At 39.6% G+C, this 19,227-nt stretch overlaps 2 protein-coding genes across 2 annotated transcripts; one reads left to right on the top strand and one right to left on the bottom strand.

Annotated features, from left to right (window-relative positions):
* Window positions 1–4,632: 4,632 nt before the first annotated feature.
* Window positions 4,633–7,140, top strand: LOC137935022 (L-type lectin-domain containing receptor kinase S.4-like). Its single transcript, XM_068779649.1, has one exon. The coding sequence runs from the start codon at window positions 4,891–4,893 to the stop codon at window positions 6,898–6,900; it is 2,010 nt and encodes a 669-aa protein (XP_068635750.1). The 5' UTR covers window positions 4,633–4,890; the 3' UTR covers window positions 6,901–7,140.
* Window positions 7,141–12,477: 5,337 nt separating this feature from the next.
* On the bottom strand, window positions 12,478–13,062 carry LOC137943027 (subtilisin inhibitor-like). The gene is made up of 2 exons (XM_068788726.1): window positions 13,005–13,062; window positions 12,478–12,731 (listed from the first exon to the last, which is right to left on the bottom strand). The coding sequence occupies exons 1-2, from the start codon at window positions 13,060–13,062 to the stop codon at window positions 12,478–12,480; spliced, it is 312 nt and encodes a 103-aa protein (XP_068644827.1).
* Between the last annotated feature and the right edge of the window lie 6,165 nt (window positions 13,063–19,227).

The following is a 19,227-nucleotide window of genomic DNA, read 5'->3' as shown; positions in this document are numbered from 1 at the left end:
CGACCCAGTGCAGTGAAGACTAAGTAAACACCTTTGCCTTGAGGGTGAGGAACATTGACCGAGTGCAGAGACCAGCAACCCCTATAAATCTCCAGATTGGTGAAAACACCTTGAGTTAGGGTTAAGGAATGCAACTGGGGGAAAGGAAAGAAAGAACTGGTTAGATGGTTCAACCTAATCACTCCTCTACATTTAGATATATCCATCAGATGTATAGTTTTTTCTTTCAAGTTGACAAAGGAATATTTAATCTTTTGTACCGTGACTGAAGGGCTCCTTGTTTGTCCAGGCCAAAAAAACAAAAAAAAAAAAAAGATTCCACCTACCAACACTAACGAAGACCCAAAGTCAAGCTCAAGTCCAAATGGTGGCATCTTGAATGCTGGTTGTTGTCTGCTTTTAAGCCTGATCAAGACCCAGTTTGGCAAGTTCATTAAGACCCATAGTAGCAGACAAGACTCCAGTTATTATTACCTTCACTACGATCGCCCACGGACGCAAAAGTCATTCTTCTCCAATTCTTTCCAGATTCTTGCTCAAGACCTTTTCATTCGAGAGCAGTTTGAGACAGATAATACGGTGAAAGAAGGTTATTTCTTTTCTTTAATGGGAGCAAGTATTGACCTTTGAACGTTCATAAAAATATGAACGTACTTTATTACATGTTGATGGATATAATGGATTGAAAGCTCCATCAATGGAGTGCGCGAGTACAAAATTAGGAACTTGTTTTCTTTTTCTCTACTCTCCGCTTTCTTGTGTTTTCGATCAGGGTGACGAGAATGAATTCACCACCCACCCACTGAAGGTGGAGCCGGCGAAACAGTTCCATCGTCTCAAATTCAACATACGCGAGACCCGGAGATGCTCCCACTAAGTCAAAAAGATTTCAAAGGAAGAAGCTTCCACTATAGCCTATTTTGAACTCGTCCAAAGTCCAAGCGAGAGGAAATATTTGGGAAGAGGATGAGCTCAGCTTAGGCTTGGTCAATGGATCCTTTCTCGTGATAGAAGTACTAAACGCCGAAATGGCTTCTACGTCTCTCTCAATCTTTCAATTGAGAGTGACAATTTTGACCATGTTAAAAGGCTCAAAGGCAGGTGAGTGAGTGAGCATTTGGAGGCACCAAGCCAAAACATTCGAGTTCGGCTCTAAAAAAGCTCGGCTCAATTCAGTTTTCACTTGATTTCTGTTCGAGTTCAAACTTGAAATAAGGCTCGTTAAGCATTACAAACCAATCTTGAGAATTTCCAAGTTTGGCTTGTTAGCTCGTGAGCCGACTCGTTAAAAAGATTTTTTTACAAAAATATCTTTTACTCTAATTGTTCTCATCAATTCATTCTTTAGTTGATTAATAGTTGCTTTTATTTATCTCAATTGTTCAACCCTTTTAGGTCCCTCAACATTAATGTTATTGTTTGCCAATAGAATAAACATTATTGATAGAGGTGTTTGTTCTTTCTTTTAAGTCTATTAAATTAGTTATTATACATTAGTTTGCTCTATTGCTAAGTCTTGAACTCCTCTGTGATAGCTTGCAGTCAATGGTACTAAGTTCATCATAATATTCTCTTCATTGATTTTTGTAATTTTTTTTAGTTTTAAATGTAGGTTGGACCTAAAGGTGGCTTCGAACAGAGCCGACTCGAGCTTGACTCAATTCCGGCTCAGTTCGATTCAGTATACCTAGATCTCGAACCAAGTTTGAGATCCAAATAAAGCTCGTTTGTGTTAACGAGCCGAACTCGACCAAGTCATGATTCTGTTCGAAAGCTCGCGAACCGGCTCGTTAACGGACTCGAGAGTTGGGGACTAGGGAGCGGGAGCGGGGGAGCGGGAGCAAGAGAGCAAGAGCGAGGGGGGGAATTTTTTTCTCCCCTCATCACCATCGAGCCCCTTCGTCCGCTGCTGTCGCTGTCGACAGCTGCATGCCGGCTGCCTTCGCCGCTTGGTTCCATTTTTTCCTTCGATTTCTTTCTCAACTCGTCTGCCTTTGGCTCTGTTTCAGTCGTCGTCGCTTCCATCGCCGCCGCCGCTTCTGTCGTCGTCGCTTCCATCGCCGTCGTCGTTAGACCCCTTCCCTCAGTGTCGTCTCGACGGAGAAAACCAAAAACCAAACCAGAGACCTAAGTTAAAAGGGGGAAATAATTCCCCACCCCTCCCGTGCGCGAAGATGATTTCGCACGTGCGAGGTCATAAGAAAGTGAAAAAAAAAACTCTTTCTTAAACTCTTGTTGTCCCTTCCTCGTGGCTCTTGAAGAAATTGAAAAGACATTTTAGTAGAAATAAATTTCTAGGGACTATTAGTGGGTTTTTTTGTTGAAAATATTTTTTTACTAGAAATACGTTTCTAGGGACTATTAGTGCATCATGTTTTTTGGAAAAAAAAATTCTAATTGAAAATTCTTATTAAAAAATCATATAATTTTCTAAGTAAGATTTTCCTGCCAAGATGGGCTAGAAAACCATATAGAAATTTTTGAATAAGTATTTGACAGTTGATGTTGTAATACTTTTAACATGAGGCAATTTTCATAGCAATTTTGTGTTTGACATTTTATTTGATTAAAAATTTATCAATAAGTATAGTAATATATTAGATTGATTATTAATTTTTATTTATTTTCCTAGAAGAGACAATAAGAGGTCCATTTAACTTTCCTAAGAAAATTTTAAAATATTTTTTGTAATTTTCTAGTAACTCACTAATAGTAATAGGATTTTATTTAAATGACGTTTTGGAAATATCTAACATAGGAAAACATTTTTAGTTTTTCCTAGAATATAAATTTTCAACTAGGGGTACTAAGGAAGTTTAATCCATTATCGAGATTTAATCCTGAACCTCGCTATCATTTTTTGTTAGCTTGGTCAACTCCTTTTTTGTTGTTGTCTCCCTAGTTAGATGAACTCTCTCCATGTACTCAACTCCTATTGTATACTTTTGCTTGGAGGGATCAACTACTCATTTTAATCCAAAACTAACTGTCTGCCAAATTTAACTCTTTTTGTTCTTAAGCAATGGGGATGACTCCTCCTATATGTACTCAACATTTTTTTTAATTAAAAATTTCCTTTACCTGGGTTTGAATCCTTTTTCCTTTATTAACTCTAATAGGGTTGAGTCCTCCCATATGTTGGCCACTCATTTTACAGCTTCTATACAGAGTTGGACTTTTTATTTTAAATCCAAAACTTAGTGTAAGTGAGATTTGACTCCTTTTTTGTTTTTGCTAGCTAGTGGGCTCGAATTCCTTGATGTGGAGTGGACTCCCACCACAAGAAAATTGACTTTTCTTGGTGATAATTTTTACCATGAAAGATGCATTTTTCACCAAGAACTTTTATAAGGAATAACCTACCAAAAAATATTATTAGAAAAAAAATTTACTGGAAATAATAAAACATTTCATGGAGAAATTGTTTCTCTAAGAGTTAAATTTAATTTAGTTTTCAGAAGTTAATTCTTAACAAAATAATTTGGCCAATAATTATTTTTGTCTAATTTAAAAAATAATTTTGAATTAAATAATTTCACCAAGAAATACTTTATTTATTTTTAATTAATCTTTAAATTTTTTTATCAAATATTTATTTTTCTAAAAATTATTTAATAATTTTTGAAAATAATTCTAGGTGAAATAATTTCATTGGGAATTATTTTTATTAATTTTAAAATATAATTTTTAGTGAAATTATTTCACCTAGAACTATTTTATTAATTTGAAAATTAATTCTTGTTGTATAATTTCATTGAGAATTATTTTAATTAATTTTTAGGAAATTTTTTATTTTTTATTTTTATTTCCCATAGACATTTCATCGAAGATTATGTATAATTTATTTTTTTGATAAGTATTGTTATTTTTTAATTTTTTTCTCATTTACTTTTTAAAAATAATAAAATATATTATAATTTTTTTTTAAAATAATTAAGAATTATATTTATATAACCGAATATAAAATAATATATACAAAAATATGTGCAAAAATATACAACTCGAAATCACCTGATCGTATATAGCACTATAATAGGGCTTATATACATGTAGCTTTGGCCTCTTGAACTAAATTGTTCATTTTTCCTATTAAAGTTGTATATAGTAATTACTATTTTTAAAATTTAATTAAAAAATAAATAAAACATAAAAATACTAACATGGGCATTTCTAGTCTCATTAAATACGTTGTCCAAAGCAATGACACCTAAATACGTTGCCCTAAGTCGATTTAAATATGCATCTAATAGATTAGTCATTATAATAATTGATTGTAAACATAAAATTGATAGAACAACACATGATTAATTACATATGAATAATTAATTTATAAGGTAACATAAATAATATGAAGTTACCTGGATCATCATACACATTTTGATCGATCAACCTAAATTTTTTAGAGCAACGGTAACATATTGATCGACCGGTCCATCACGAACCGTGAATAAATAGAGATATGATCATTTATTAGTATATATTCAAGCCACAAACTATCAATAGAGGTATGAAAATGAATGAGCTACATAGTCCGGTCGTTGTCCGTGGAAGCCAGGAGGGAAATAAGAGGCGGCTAATTCAACAATTGGTTTTGGCAAATATGTAATTTCGTAGAAAGAGACATGTATATAAAATATGTAGTGCAAACCATGGGATAAACAACGCCTGTTATTTAGAAGGCTCGGCTTTCTGTGAGACCGAAGGCTGCGCTCGCCACAAAAGACACCATGCTGCAGGTCACAACCGAAACTCAACTTTGCTTCTCTTCTCTCTTCCCTTCCTGTCCTGAAAGAGGGTTTCGAGGCATCATGTGACCAACAATATTTTCCCATTCCACTTTCCTTCTCCTCCATCTATCGTTCTTTTAGATCTCCTCCAAAGCTCTGCTTCATGACGAAAACTCTGTTTTTCTGCATCTGGGTTTTTTTCCTTTGCTTTAGTCCATCTCTTGCTCAGAAAAGTGGCTTCTTCTATAGTGGATTCGATCCGGCTACTGCGAACCTGACCTTGAAAGGCCAAGCTAGAATCGGAACAAATAGAATCCTCAGACTTACCAACGGAACTTCCCGTTTGAAGGGCTACGCCTTCTACCCTTCTCCGTTCCGCTTCAAGGATGGCTCCAACAATAACTCCGCCTTCTCCTTCTCAGCCGCCTTCGCCTTGGCGATTGTGCCCAACTACCCAAAGCTCGGAGGCCACGGTCTCGCTTTCGCCCTTGCTCCTTCCACCGAGTTCAAGGGGGCGCAGCCCAGTCAGTACCTCGGCCTCCTCAACGCCTCCGACAACGCGAATTTCTCGAACCATATCGTTGCAGTCGAGTTCGACACCGTGCAGGACTTCGAATTCGGAGATATTAACGATAATCACGTCGGTATTGATATCAATGGCATGACGTCAAATGCTACCGTGTCCGCCGGCGATATTTATCTCGAAAGTGGTAATACGATTCAGGCTTGGGTAGACTACGATGGAGAGACCAAGGTCTTCAACGTCTCGTTCGCGATGTCTTCCTCCAAACCTGCGTCGCCAAATCTGTCATTTCCGGTTGATCTCTCTCCTATTTTAGAAGATTATATGTACGTCGGATTCACCGCCTCGACGGGCTTGCTGGCGAGTTCGCACTATATCATGGGCTGGAGTTTTCAGATGAATGAGAAGGCAGCTTCGCTCGACCTCTCTGCTTTACCTTCACTGCCTAAACCCAAAAAGAAGCACATGGGTTTCATAATCGGGGCTTCCACTGCAGCTGCTTTTTTTATGGGGACCGCAATCTCTGCCGCCGTTTACCTGTTCAAAAAGATTAAAAACGCCGATGTGATCGAGCCATGGGAGCGCGAATATGGTCCCCATCGCTTCTCCTACAGTGAACTGAAGCAGGCCACAAAGAACTTTCGCGATAAGGAGCTGCTCGGATTCGGGGGTTTCGGGCGGGTCTACAAGGGCACGCTCCCGAACACCCATACTCAGATCGCGGTTAAGCGAGTATCCCACGAATCAAAACAGGGGCTACCAGAATTTGTGGCCGAGATCGCAAGCATCGGACGGCTTCGCCACCGGAATCTCGTCCAGCTGCAAGGGTGGTGCCGGCGGCGGGGGGATCTCCTCCTCGTCTACGATTACATGTGCAACGGGAGTTTGGACAAATTCCTGTTCGACAAGCCGAAATCGGTCCTGACGTGGGAGCAGCGATTCAACATCATACGAGGCGTTGCGGCGGGACTACTCTACCTGCACGAGGAGTGGGATCAGGTGGTTCTCCACCGCGACGTGAAGGCGAGCAATGTCTTGCTGGACCCCGACTTGAACGGGAAGCTGGGCGACTTCGGCTTGGCCCGACTATACGAGCACGGGACGAACCCGCACACGACGCATGTGGTGGGGACGCTGGGTTACCTGGCTCCGGAGTTAACTCGGACGGGGAAGGCTACAACGAGCACGGACGTGTTCGCATTCGGGGCCCTGTTGCTGGAAGTGGCTTGCGGGCGGCGGCCCATCGAGGCGAAGGCGCCACCTGAGGAGCTGATACTTGTGGACTGGGTGTGGGAGCAGTGGCGGGAGGGACGGATTCTTGCGACAATGGACCATCGACTGAACGGCGTGTTCGTGAAGGAGGAGGCGGAGCTGGTGCTGAAGATGGGGTTACTCGCCTCGCACCCGGTGGCGGCCGAGCGGCCGAGGATGAGAGACGCGGTGCGGTACCTGGACGGCAAGGCGGTTGTACCGGAGGTTCCGGTGATCCAACCGACGGACAACAATAGGACGGTAGGGTTCGACGACTTTCTTAGCTCGTACCCGTCATCGTCGGGGGGTCCAATCTTCTCTTTTGAGACCGATGATACGTCGACGGCAGATATTTTGTTTGCGGCTCCAGGAACAATCTGGCCCAATGCCAGCGGTTGATCCAAAATTTGAATTGATAACGATTTTTGGTGAGAAAGCGCAAGAGGGCAGGCATGTTGCGTCTGTCCACGGGCAGAAAAGTGTCTTTGAGTTGACGCTGGAAGAAGAAAATCTTTTTTTGTTTTTTTCCGGCAAAGACAGGTGTCAGAATTGGTACTCGTGTTGGGTGGCTAACTCAACTGGGAAGTCAAAAAAAGATGACTCATGAATGAGAATTAAAAAAATTGTTTTTTTTTATCATGGGACTATAGATTGGAGTGAGTTACGCTCCCACGAATCTTACACTTGGATGGGATAATTAATTTTTGACAGAGCAAGATTTGAAGTTTCTAATTTCTATTCGTAGAGAGCTTGACTTGGCCGATGCGTTCATTCGTGGATATGGAAATGGACTGTCACTCAATAAGTGCATCGTAGACTGATCGAGCTCAAGAGCTGGAAATTTGATGACTGGACACCTTCCTCTCAGATCTTGCTATGAATTCCGATGTAACTAGTTCAAATTGACTTTTAGGGGTGGTTTCTCAACGTGACTCATGCGCATTATTTAGTTTATGTCCTGATGTCGTTAGGGAGCACCAAACTTGATGCCATATACATGATCATCAATGACTCAGGAGTTCATGTCCCAAGAGTAAAGGGCGGAAAATATTTTTCACCCGATTTTGAGAATCATGTACATGACTCATGCGGGGAACTCTCTCTGGCGCACACTATCTCGTTCCCGTAGCCCCTCTATCGTCTCCCTAAACCCCGAGCTCTCTGCTCCCTCTCTCGTCTTCACCGTCCCTCTCCGGTCTCCCTCTCGACCTCCGCTGTAGAGTACAGGAAACCGAGAGGCTCTACGACGGAGGTTGAGAGGGAGAGGAGAGGGAGGGAGGCCTTCCTCCCTTGGCGACGACTTCTCTTCTCTCTCAACGTTCCTCTCTTCCCCTCACCCCAGTCGGCCATCCTCCCTCTTGACCTTCGTGGCAGAGCACGGGAGCTCGAGCATCTGTTGCAGAGCTTCTCGGCCTCCCTCTCTTCTCCCTCTCGGCGTACCGTCGGAGCGCCGCCTCTATCGGCGTTGCCCGTCGCCGCCGCAGTTGTCGTTGCCCACTGGCCTGTCGCCGTTGAGGAAGATGACGATGGTTTAATTTTTCCTAAGTTAGGAAAAATTAAACTATCGTAATAAAAATTATTAATTTATAAATTTTATTTATAAAAATAATAATTATTTTATTTATTTAATATATTTATTTTATAATTAATATATTAAAATAATAATTTAATAGTCATAATTAAAATATTGTTAAAATAAATATTTGATAAATTATTTTGGCATAATTATCCGATTGATATAGTTAATTAAACCAATGGTTTTAAATTTTGTGATAATATATTATTAATTAATAATACATAAAATATATTATGTACAAATATATAGTGTGTTAAAGTTATGATTAGATCAATTTTTTCTCTTAAATTATTTATTTTTAGGTTAAAGTATAACATATGTTATTAATAAATTAATAACTCAATGTATTGCTTTCGTTTTTTTTATTTATAAAGTTATTTATTTATTATTTTTAATTAGTCGTGTGCATATTTCATTGGCTCATGTAATTACCATATTAATGCACAATAAAATATCTAATTCAATTAATACATATATTAATATATTTAATTATACATTATATAACTTACTCGTGTAGAAATATGGTTGTTTTACCTAATTTGGGGTTTAAGAATTATGTTGTAATTAAGTGTACTGTAAGTGTTTAGGGATTCTCTTGTTTTTTATGTTTTTCTCATATTGGGGCACTAACACTGGAAACTGTTTTCCTGTGCACATGAAGTCGTTAACACTAATAACACCAAGTGCGAAGATGATCTTCATGTACAAGACTGACATGATCTTCATGTTGGACATGAACTTGAACTTCAAAAATTCATTTGGAGGACTAACCCCCCCATACACATTTTTGTTGCTCAATTTTTCTCATTCCAAATGTAAGAATCGTTGGAATTAGCTATCTGTCTTTAATATTCACGTTGGGCTTTCTCTAAAAGGTCGATATTTTAGAGCAAATATTTTCAATATGGTATCAGAGCAGGTCGGTTGTGTGTTCGAATCCCACTGCCCCCAATATTTGTGTTGACTAATTTGGTAATCCAAACACCAAACTGGCCGTTAGTGTGAGTGGCCAGAACCCCTTCCCTAAGAACTAGCTCTTTTAGGGACTTGATTATTTATCGTTTAAGGGGATTTCTTTCCATTCGTAAAGCACGAGATGATGCGATGAATGTTCAAAAGCATGATAAGAGAGAATTTTAGACTAGTAGCATAAGGATCAGCGAACTCCACGGATTATTATTACAGTTGACGGCACAGAGATAAAAATTTTATAGCCCTGGCATTAAACTCATTCACAAAAGAAGACCCTTTCCAATGCCGGAAGTGCAGCACTGCTTGCAGCTGAAGAACAAATGTCAGCCGATAACCGGAGGCGGCATGCACACAGTGTCATCAGAGCCATCCACGAAGATCCGGACGCGGGAAATGTCGAAGTCCATGGTAACGTAACTCCCCTCTGGGACCAAAACAAATTTTGGTTCGAAGGGTAGGTCCTCCTGAATGATCTCTTCAGCTTTCTCCACTTTGAGCCCCACCAATTCAGGCCACGACCTTCTACGGATTTTATATGCTCCGTAGGCATGCCCTCCCGTTCCCACGTCCACGCCATGCTCAGAAACCTCTGGAGCAAGACAACCAAAAAAAAGAGTTAAGAGGGAGATCCGAGCAGGAGGTGTTAACCGTTTTCCAAGAGGAAGAAAAAGCAATGGATAAATATAGGTAGTGCTTACCTCGGTTTACTTCCGCCATGACATGGAAGACCAAAACGGTCATCGCGGAGAGGAAGAAGAAGCCAAAGATAGCAGAAGACATTTGCATTTCTTACGGGTAAAGGTGATGCCAGCTCTCCCCTTAGATAGAACGTTCCTCTTGTGGTAACGAAGTGAAAGGATTACTCTTTTCTATACAAAGTGGTTGAAGCCATTTCAGAGGAGCAGCCGAGGAGAGGAGAAACAGATGTAAGATCACGAACGTGAAACTCTTTTCCTCTGAGCGTTTGGTGGGATGTATGCCTAGTTGGTGAAGGTAAGCGTAACGCTTAATTGGAAGTCGCAAACGGTTGCGTTCATCCTTTGTTGGATTAGAGATATTCTCTTCTCTTCCTCAATCAATTGGGAAGTATCCAAAGGCATTCCTGAGTTGGAATTTTGAATGTAGTGGCTATGATTTTCCATTCCTTTATCTCTTCGAAAGATATAAAAAACCTATTCTTGAACGTAGAAATGCATTTGACATGAAATGCTGGAAATTCTTCTTAGTTTTTTGCTGTTATGTTTTGATTACTTCTAAGGGATATTGTTCCATTTTAGTCTTAATCAAATGTCTATAGGAAAACACCTAGATCTCAAAGAACAAATTATCTTGACTCTGTAAAATAATCCGTTGAATCGTCCATAAGAATCGTACTCCCCTTCGATTTAGGTGATTTTTGGTGTACATTGTATATAAATACCACCCTTAAATCAATACAAAATTGTGGTTCAATTTCAATGAAAAGCAATGGATAAATATAGGTACTGCTTACCTTGGTTTGCTTCTGCCATGACATGGAAGACCAAAATGACCATCGCGGAGAGGAAGAAGCAGCTAGAGATGGCAGAAGGCATTTGCATTTCTTACGGGTAGAACATTCCTCTCGTGGTAACGAAGTGAAAGGATTACTCCTTTCTATACAAAGTGGTTAAAGCCATTTCAGGAGAGCGGCCGAGGAGAGGAGAAATAGATGTAAGATCACGAACGTGAAATGCTTTTCCTCTGAGCGTTTGGTGGGATGTATGCCTAGTTGGTGGAGGGAAGCGTAATGCTTACCTGGAAGTCGCAAACGGTTGCGTTCATTCTTTGCTGGATTAGAGATATCCTCTTCTCTTCCTCAATCAATTGGGAAGTATCCAAAGTCATTCCTGAGTTGGAATTTTGAATGTATTTTGAATGTAGTGGCTATGATTTTCCATTCCTTTATCTCTTCGAAAGATATAAAAAACCTATTCTTGGATGTAGAAATACATTTGACATGAAATGCTGGAAATTCTTCTTATTTTTTTGGTGTTATGTTTCGATTACTTCTAAGGGATATTGTTCCTCTTTAGTCTTAATCAAATGTCTATAGGAGAACACCTAGATCTCAAAGAACAAATTATATTGACTCTGTAAAATAATCCGTTGAATCGTTCATAAGAATCGTACTCCTCTGAATCAGCCTTGATTTAGGTGATTTCTGGTGTAAATTGTATATAAATACCACCCTTAAATCAATACAAAATTGTGGTTCAATTTCAACAAAAAACAATTAGTTTTCATGGTATCAGAGCAGCACATTTTCTTCTACTTTGTTGCCACTGCATTTTGACCACCTCCACTAAGAATCTTTCCCATCTCTTATTCTTCCTTTTCTCCTTTGCTCAACTTTTGTTTGACCCCATTGTTCGTTGTTGTCATCCCTCCTCTGCTCCTTGCCATTCGTCATCATCGTCGTTCATTCGAGTCGTACCGAAAAAAAAAATGATTACTCTTCCACTAGTGCCTACCTTATCCACCTTGGGCGTAATCTCATTTCCAAGAGTTCAAAGAAACAATTGTTGCTCGTTCTTCTACTGAGGTTGAGTATCAATTAGTTGCTACTAAACTTTGGTGGGTGTGCTCTCTATTTACTAAACTTGGTGTGACTTTGCAGTATTCTCTTGTTGTTTATTGTGATAATGTTGGTGCCACTTATTTAAGTTCAAATTTCATGTTTCACTCCAGAATAAAAACATGTAGCAATTGATTATCACTTCATCTATGATCAGGTTCAATTTGGTCTACTTCAGGTTATTCATGTTACTTTTGTTGACCAACTTGTTGATCTCCTTACCAAGTCATTGCCACGTTCACAATTTCAACTACTAAGAGACAAGATTGACCTATCAAATCGTGACCTATCTTGAGGGGGCATACAGTACAGATTATCTTGACTCTATAAAAAATCCATTGAGCCGTCCATAAGAATGGGACTCCTCTAAATCACCCTTAGGTTTAGGTAATTTTTGTTGTAAATTATATATAAATACAACCCTTAAATAATACCTAATTGTGTTTCAATTTCAATGGAAAACAATTTATTTTCATTGAATGAGATAATATTTTTAAATATGTACATTGTATATTTTTTACGTAGGCCTTTTCAATCGACAACTTTGTTCTCCCCTTTCTTAAACATGTTTCGGCCTTACTACTTTGTAGAGTCATCTGGCAAAATAGAATTAGAATATGAAAATACCACTTTATATATAGCTCATACATAACGTATCCTGTTGAAAGACATGAGCCGTGAATTACATCCTTTCTCCCCAATATACATATACTGGTGGTAGCAAACGTAATAAAGCAACTAAAACCACGAAATAAGCGAAGAAATACACAAGCCATAAACGCGCAAAGCCAGTGCAGCAGAAGACGAATTGATGATGGGAAAGCTGGAAGTGTTATCCAACCCTTGGGGGCCTGGCGACCTTGCGAGACTCATCCATGAATATCCTGACACGACGTAGATTGAAATCCATGGTCACAAAGGAGCCTTGAGGGAGCACCTGGAAAATGGCCCGCGGCATGTCTTCTTTAATCTTCTGCTCGGCTTCCTCCACTGCAAGACCCACCACCTCCGGCCACTCCCGTTTGGAACCTCCATTAATTACTTGAAGGAATCCTCCCCCTGTCGGGATGTCTACTCCATCGGACACTGTAAGGCAAGGCAGAAGAAGAACAAAAGAATTTTCGGTGTTAATAATCTATGCGAGAAAGAATTACATGGTGAACGAAACAATCGAAGCCCAATTGACCATCGAAACGTTCATATTTATTAAGTCACTTCGGCTTGCTGACCTTCATCTAACATTTACTCACAACGAACGACAAAAAAAAAAAATCATCTGAAGCACTCTAAAAAGCATCAGTATGAGTCGTAAGAAGTGGAGAAGCAAACAGCAAGAAACCAAACTGATAAAAAACTCACCGTGCTGGTCTTCTCCTTGGTTTTGAGGAGCTCCAATTTGCTGGACGTCTTCCGCCATAGTTTCCAGACGGAAAACTATTAGAGAAAAAAAGAGACAACCGCGAAGGATTAATCGAGATGACGCCTTGATTCCAACTTCGGTTCTCCCTCTAACAAAGGCGACTCTTTTCTGTTTACCAAAGGGAAAGATACTTCTCGACAGCAGGCCGGCCCTCGGACACTTCTAGAAGGTGTCATTTACAAGGACCGATTTTAATATACAGAAAAATTTGATGACTCCACCATTCTCCATCGATTTTAATTTAGATGAACTCATTTCCCCATTAACAAGTCAAGCCCGAGGTTTGACAAACTTGGCACGATTGACTCGCAAGTAGGGCAGGGACATGATTAGTGGGTGGAGGGAGGAACCCTTGTAGTTTTGGGTTTCCTTGAGCCAGACTCGAACTCAACCATTGGGTTGAATACCGTCCTTCCTCTGCGGCTACAGATCTCGTCTCCCAGTTCGTTTTCGATTTCCTTAGGCATGCTCTTCAAGTCCCTTCCGGTTTATGTTTTTTTTTTCCTTTGATTGCATTGAGGGCTTGGATTCTATCGAGTGAGAGTTGTTCGAGTGGAGATTATGTCAAAGCCTTGATTTGGTTCTTCGAGTGGAACTTCTGGTTTTGCTTTATAGTATCTCCATTCTATTTGCTTGTTATTTTGCCGTTCCTTTGGAGCCTGCTTTTTGGACATCCCGACTGCACACTTTTGCTTGTATTCGCTGTCGGTAGTGATTGAAAGTGGAAATAAATCACAAAAAAATGTTAAAGTTGTTTAAACCCCATATTCATATTGGATTTGTTAAAGGAACAAGGAAGTTAGTGGTGTATGGCTTGAAAAGACGAGTACAAATGGTTGAGTAGCTATTAAACTTGTTTAAATTCCATATTCCTGTTTGGTGAAATAAAAGGAACAATCTTGTAGGCCGTAGCCACTCAACTTATTTTTTACATGGTTATTTGTGTATATACCCTTCTATATGATACTATTTCTTTCTTTTTTGGGGGTTTTAAACAATATATTGACCCCCTGAAACAAGGCATACTCTTTTGGGGTTCATATGGCCCCATTAGTGCCTTGTTGGAAATTTATATCTCAGGAAAAAATAGACCTACTTTTTTAGGGAAATAAATTAAAATTAATAATCAGTCTTATATAGTACCATGCTTATTTGATAAATTTTAATAAAATAAAATGTCAAATAAAAAATTATCATGAAAATTACCTTGTGCTGAAAGTATTATAATATCAATTGTCAAATACTTATTCAAAAAAAAAAATTCATATGGTTTTTGGAATCTATCCAAGCTGGAAAATCTTACTTTAAAAATTTATATGATTTTCTTGGATTTTTCTGGTAAGAATTTTTAGTTAGAAAAGTATTTCCAAGAAACATGATGCATTAATGGTCCCTGAAAACATGTTTCTACTAGAAATACCTTTTCTCTGAATTGGGGAACGTCTCACCTGTTTGATTTTGGATTTTGTTGGTGCCCTCCTTTTTCAATTTTTAAAAACCTTTGTGAGACCTTCCTCTATACTTGTTTTGCATTGTTTCTAGATTCATCTCTCTTCCCTTTTTTTATTTTTCTTGATTTTTTATAATTAATGTGATATTTTTTTACTTTGTTTTTATTATTTTAAGTGTTCTATTTTCATTGCTCTATCGTTACATGTTTAGCGCTTTATTTTTACTAGTTGTTTGAGTTTTGTTGTAGCAATTGCAACATTTATGGTCTATACTTTGTGCTATGCTCTGTTATTATTATTCAGTTATTAGTGTATATCAGTAGGGTTTAAGCTCGGTTATTACTTTTCTACTTCAACCTTCTTAAGATTATGATTTGGAACGGAATTCTGTAATTTTACCTCTTTTGCTTGTCCTTACCACTTTTTTTTACCTGTGGAGTTCTTTGTAAATTAATGGTGGTATATTTGGCAGGCCAGAGACAAGATGAAAACCAGGATTTTCTCAAAAAGCAATTTGATCTATTAATTATTACCTTCGGTGATCTTATTAATTTAATTTGGTGTCAAAACTTCTTTTTAATTAGATTACATATGTATGTTAGCAGTTTCCTCCTTTCATGGTTTGACCGATTATTCCCTTAGATGTAGGGATATTGGGCAGTTATAATCACTCCCTCTGTTTATGGGAAAAGAGGGGTTTAAGAAATTCGGATCTGGTCTAGCAAGAGAGTTTGTGTCTCCTCTATCAAAGAGCTTTATGATAGATTATACAATTTCCTGCAAGTTTTGTAATTCGATTGCCAAGGCTGGAGGTATGTTTCCATGATTCTTCTTATTTAAGTTTATGAATTTCATAATGTATTTAAAATTTTGGTTTTACATTTGGTATCAGAGCTTCATCTCTGGCCTGCTATCAATTTCATTAAAATTTCTATTGTTACGTGTGTTCGAGCTCTCAACGGTCGTAGACTAATGTTGCTTATGTGAGACGGAGCCCTTATGTGAGAAACTTACAAAAATTGAGTTATTTACCGTTCGATCATCATCAATGGTGTTGTTTTAATTTTGATCAAACCTCTCTTCCTCCCATCAATTTTTATTCTTTCCTCTATCACCTACCCGACTGAGCTGCCTGAAGATGAAACACTCCTTCCTCCCTCTCTTCCTCCTTCGCAGAAGCCTCTCATTCACACTTCCTCAATTCCTTCCTCTTTCTCCCGCCAGTCCTAGACCGCCCGACGATCAACATAGGTGACCGAGCTGCCTACGATCCCTTCCACTTTCTCCCACTTGACTGAGCCACACGCAAAACCTTACAGCCAGCTCTGATGGAAAAGAAGCCTACGCATCCATCTTCTTCTCAACCCTCTTCTACTCTAGCATAGAAGAAGCCTGCCCAGTCCCTAATACTGTGAGTTTATGGGATTTTTGTGTCAATGCTTGCCAGGTTGGAATATTACTTCTCGTGTGAATAGCTTGAAAGTTTAATTTCTAAAAGTAGCATTTTTTAATTGAATTAGGGAAAAAAGGAATCAATATGGATAGGTATACATTCTTACTTATATAGTTTTCAAGGGCATATGAGCTTATGTGGTAGGCCTACCTGTGCGTATGATCAACAAGGCCTAGCATCTGCAGTTGCAATGGAAGGGGGTATTGAGTGGTGGAATCTGTTCCACAACACTCTAGATGAGTCACCGTCTGAGAGGTGGGCCCAAGGGGCATGGAGGTCATTTCCATTCTCTTTTGATTTTTCGTGTTTCCCTGAAACAAGGGAACTTATCTCGACACTAAAAAGAAACAGAGTCTCTCTTCTGGATGACTTCGACTATGTTGTCGAAATAGAAACGGTGTGCAATAGAGTCTCTCGGCAGGAGGATTGCAACACTATTGCCAAAACAAAAATCCTTGGGACCCGGAAGAGAGTTGTGCTAGGAGGCGAAGTTGTGCTCGAAAGAGAGAGTGCTCAAGAAGGACGATGCCATTGTCGTCGCCGTTGTCGGTGCTACTGGGTAACGTTGTTCTGGTGAGAAGAAGCAGAGAGAATCTCTCGGGACTGAGAGATTTCCGTCGCTGCTCTTCTGTTGTCGAGAGAGGGCTTTGGCCTAGCCAAGGACGACGCTATCGTGAGAGGTTTTGGTCTAGCCGCCGCCGACGTTGTCGTGAGAGAGCTTCAGACTCATTGCTGTCGGGAAGAGATAAGTTCTCAGGACTCCGATGTTGTTGTCGTCGAGTGAAGCTTCGACGGTGATGCCCGAACAGAGAAGCTTATTGAGAAGCTCTCGGGACTTGCTATAACATAGAGACACTTGTTACTAGTTGACGCTGGTGAACAGAGAGAGTTCGAGTCTCTCTCTATTGTATTGTGATTCCTCTAAAGAAGAAATAAAATCCTTTGCAACTCCGTGGACATAGGCAATTTGCCGAACCACGTAAAATTTTGTGTCGTGTGATTACCCTTTATCCTTGTTTGTCATCAATTTTTCTTAACAACTGGTATCAGAGCTAAGGTTTGGATCTGAGGGAAAACGATGGCTAGAGACGAAGTGAAGGTATTGGGGATCGAAAAGTTCAATGACACGGACTTTGGATACTGGAGGATGCAGATAGAGACCCAAAAAAATGGAGGTTGATTGGAATCTGTTGGATCGACAAGTTCTGGGGATTATTCGGCTAACCCTGCTGAGATTCGTTGCAAACAACTTTAGCAAGGTGAAGACGACTGCGGATCTCATGGAGGCTTTTTCAGGTATGTACGAAAAGCCTTCAGTGAATAATAAGGTTTATTTGATGAAAAAAATATTCAATTTGAAGATGGCATATGGTACACCTGTTGCACAACATCTGAATGATTTTAATACTATCAAAAATCAATTATCGTCTGTTGAAATTGAATTTGATGATGAAATACATGCACTAATACTATTGGCTTCATTGCAAAATAGTTGGGAAACCATGAGAATGGTTGTCAGCAGGCAACTTGCTGGAATTGTAGCAAAGCTGGCCACATAAAGAATAACTGTAGAAACCCTAAGAAGACCGAGAATGATAGTGCTAATGTAGTAACTGAAGAAGTACAAAATGCACTATTGCTTGCAGTTCATAGTCCAGTTGATGATTGGATACTGGATTTAGGGACTTCCTTCCATACATCTTACCTTCGGGAGATAATGCAAAACTATTTTGCAGGTGATTTTGGGAAGGTGTATTTGGCTGATGGAGAGGCTTTGAGCATGGTGGGGATGGGAGACATTGACTTTGCACTCCCTAACAAGAATAAATGGACCTTGCAAAAGGTCAGGCACATTCTTGAGTTGAAGAAGAACCTCATTTCTGTTGGACAACTTGATGATTGTGGTCATTCAGTGGTGTTCTCAGATAGCACCTGGAAGGTCACCAAAGGGGAATTGGTATTGGCTCGGGGTAAAAAAACTGGTACTCTCTATTCGACTACTAGTTTGAAGAACACTATTGCTACTACTGTTGCAAAAAGCACAACAAATTTGTGGCATTGCAGGCATGGCCATATGAGTCAGAAGGGCATGAAAGGAATGTTGTCCAGAGGCAAGCTACCAGAACTAAAATCAGTTGATTTCAATATGTGTAAGAGTTGCATTATAGGGAAACAACAGAAGGTCAGTTTTTTGAAAGGTGGCAGAACATTGAAGAAAGAAAAACTGGACCTTGTGCACACAGATGTGTGGGGATCTTCCTAAGTGGCATCCCTTGGAGGTTCTCGATACTATGTCATGTTCATTGATGATCATAATAGGAAGGTATGGGTTTATTTTTTTAAGCATAAATCTGGTGTATTTAATGTGTTAAAAAATTGGAAGTCCATGGTTGAGACAGAGACATGCTCGAAACTGAAATGTTTGAGGTCTGATAGTGGTGGTGAGTACATTGATGGCGGGTTCAAGGAATATTGTGCAGCTCAGGGTATCAGAATGGAGAAGACCATTCTTGGGACACCACAGCAAAATGGAGTTGTTGAACGTATGAACAGAACCATAAATGAGCGTGCTAGAACCATGAGGCTGCATGCTGGATTACCACCTACTTTCTAGGCAGATGCAATCAGTACTGCAGTCTACTTGATAAACAGAGGGCCATCAGTTCCGTTGGATTGTGGATTGTCTGAGGAAGCCTAGAGTGGGAAAGAGGTCAAATTTTCTCACCTTAAACTTTTTGGTTGTCTTTCTTATGTTCTTGTTGATTCTGATGCTCGTAGTAAACTTGAGGCTAAGTCAAGGAAATGTTATTTCATTGGCTATGGAGACGAGGCATTTGGCTATCGTTTCTAGGATGATCAAGGTTGGAAGATTATAAGAAGCAGGAATGTGATTTTCAATGAGAAGATTGTGTACAAGGACAAGTCCAGTACAATTGCTGAAGCAGCTCCTCGGGAGTCCGACTTTGTTAGATTGGATGACCTACCAGAGGCCACAATGCAGTGTAGAGATGTGAGTGATAAGGAAAGTGGGTCCAGTGTACCCACTCCTATTATTCCATAGCAAGATCCAGAGCTGTTCACTCCTGTAGTTGTAGTTTGCAAGCCAGTAGGACTATTCATCCTCCACACCATTTCTCACCTACTTTGAATTATATTTTGTTGACAGATGGTGGAGAACCACAGAGTTACGAAGAAACCTTGCAAGATAAAAATTCTAGCAAGTGGGAGTTGGCCATGAAGAATGAGATGGATTCCCTG

Source organism: Aristolochia californica, unplaced genomic scaffold, assembly GCF_029961685.1.
Source record: "Aristolochia californica isolate CCGP_79_NKW_82.1479 unplaced genomic scaffold, dmAriCali1.0.hap1 SCAF_10, whole genome shotgun sequence".
Classification (NCBI taxonomy): domain Eukaryota; kingdom Viridiplantae; phylum Streptophyta; class Magnoliopsida; order Piperales; family Aristolochiaceae; genus Aristolochia; species Aristolochia californica.
This window is presented reverse-complemented; position numbering and strand designations above follow the sequence as displayed.

Bases quoted from the DNA above. Each gene is read 5' to 3' on its own strand.
- LOC137943027 (XM_068788726.1), bottom strand. From the start codon at position 13,062: ATGGCGGAAGACGTCCAGCAAATTGGAGCTCCTCAAAACCAAGGAGAA. The intron at 12,732-13,004 runs GTGAGTTTTTTA...CTTGCCTTACAG, and splicing joins CCAAGGAGAAGACCAGCACG to TGTCCGATGGAGTAGACATC.
- LOC137935022 (XM_068779649.1), top strand. From the start codon at position 4,891: ATGACGAAAACTCTGTTTTTCTGCATCTGGGTTTTTTTCCTTTGCTTT.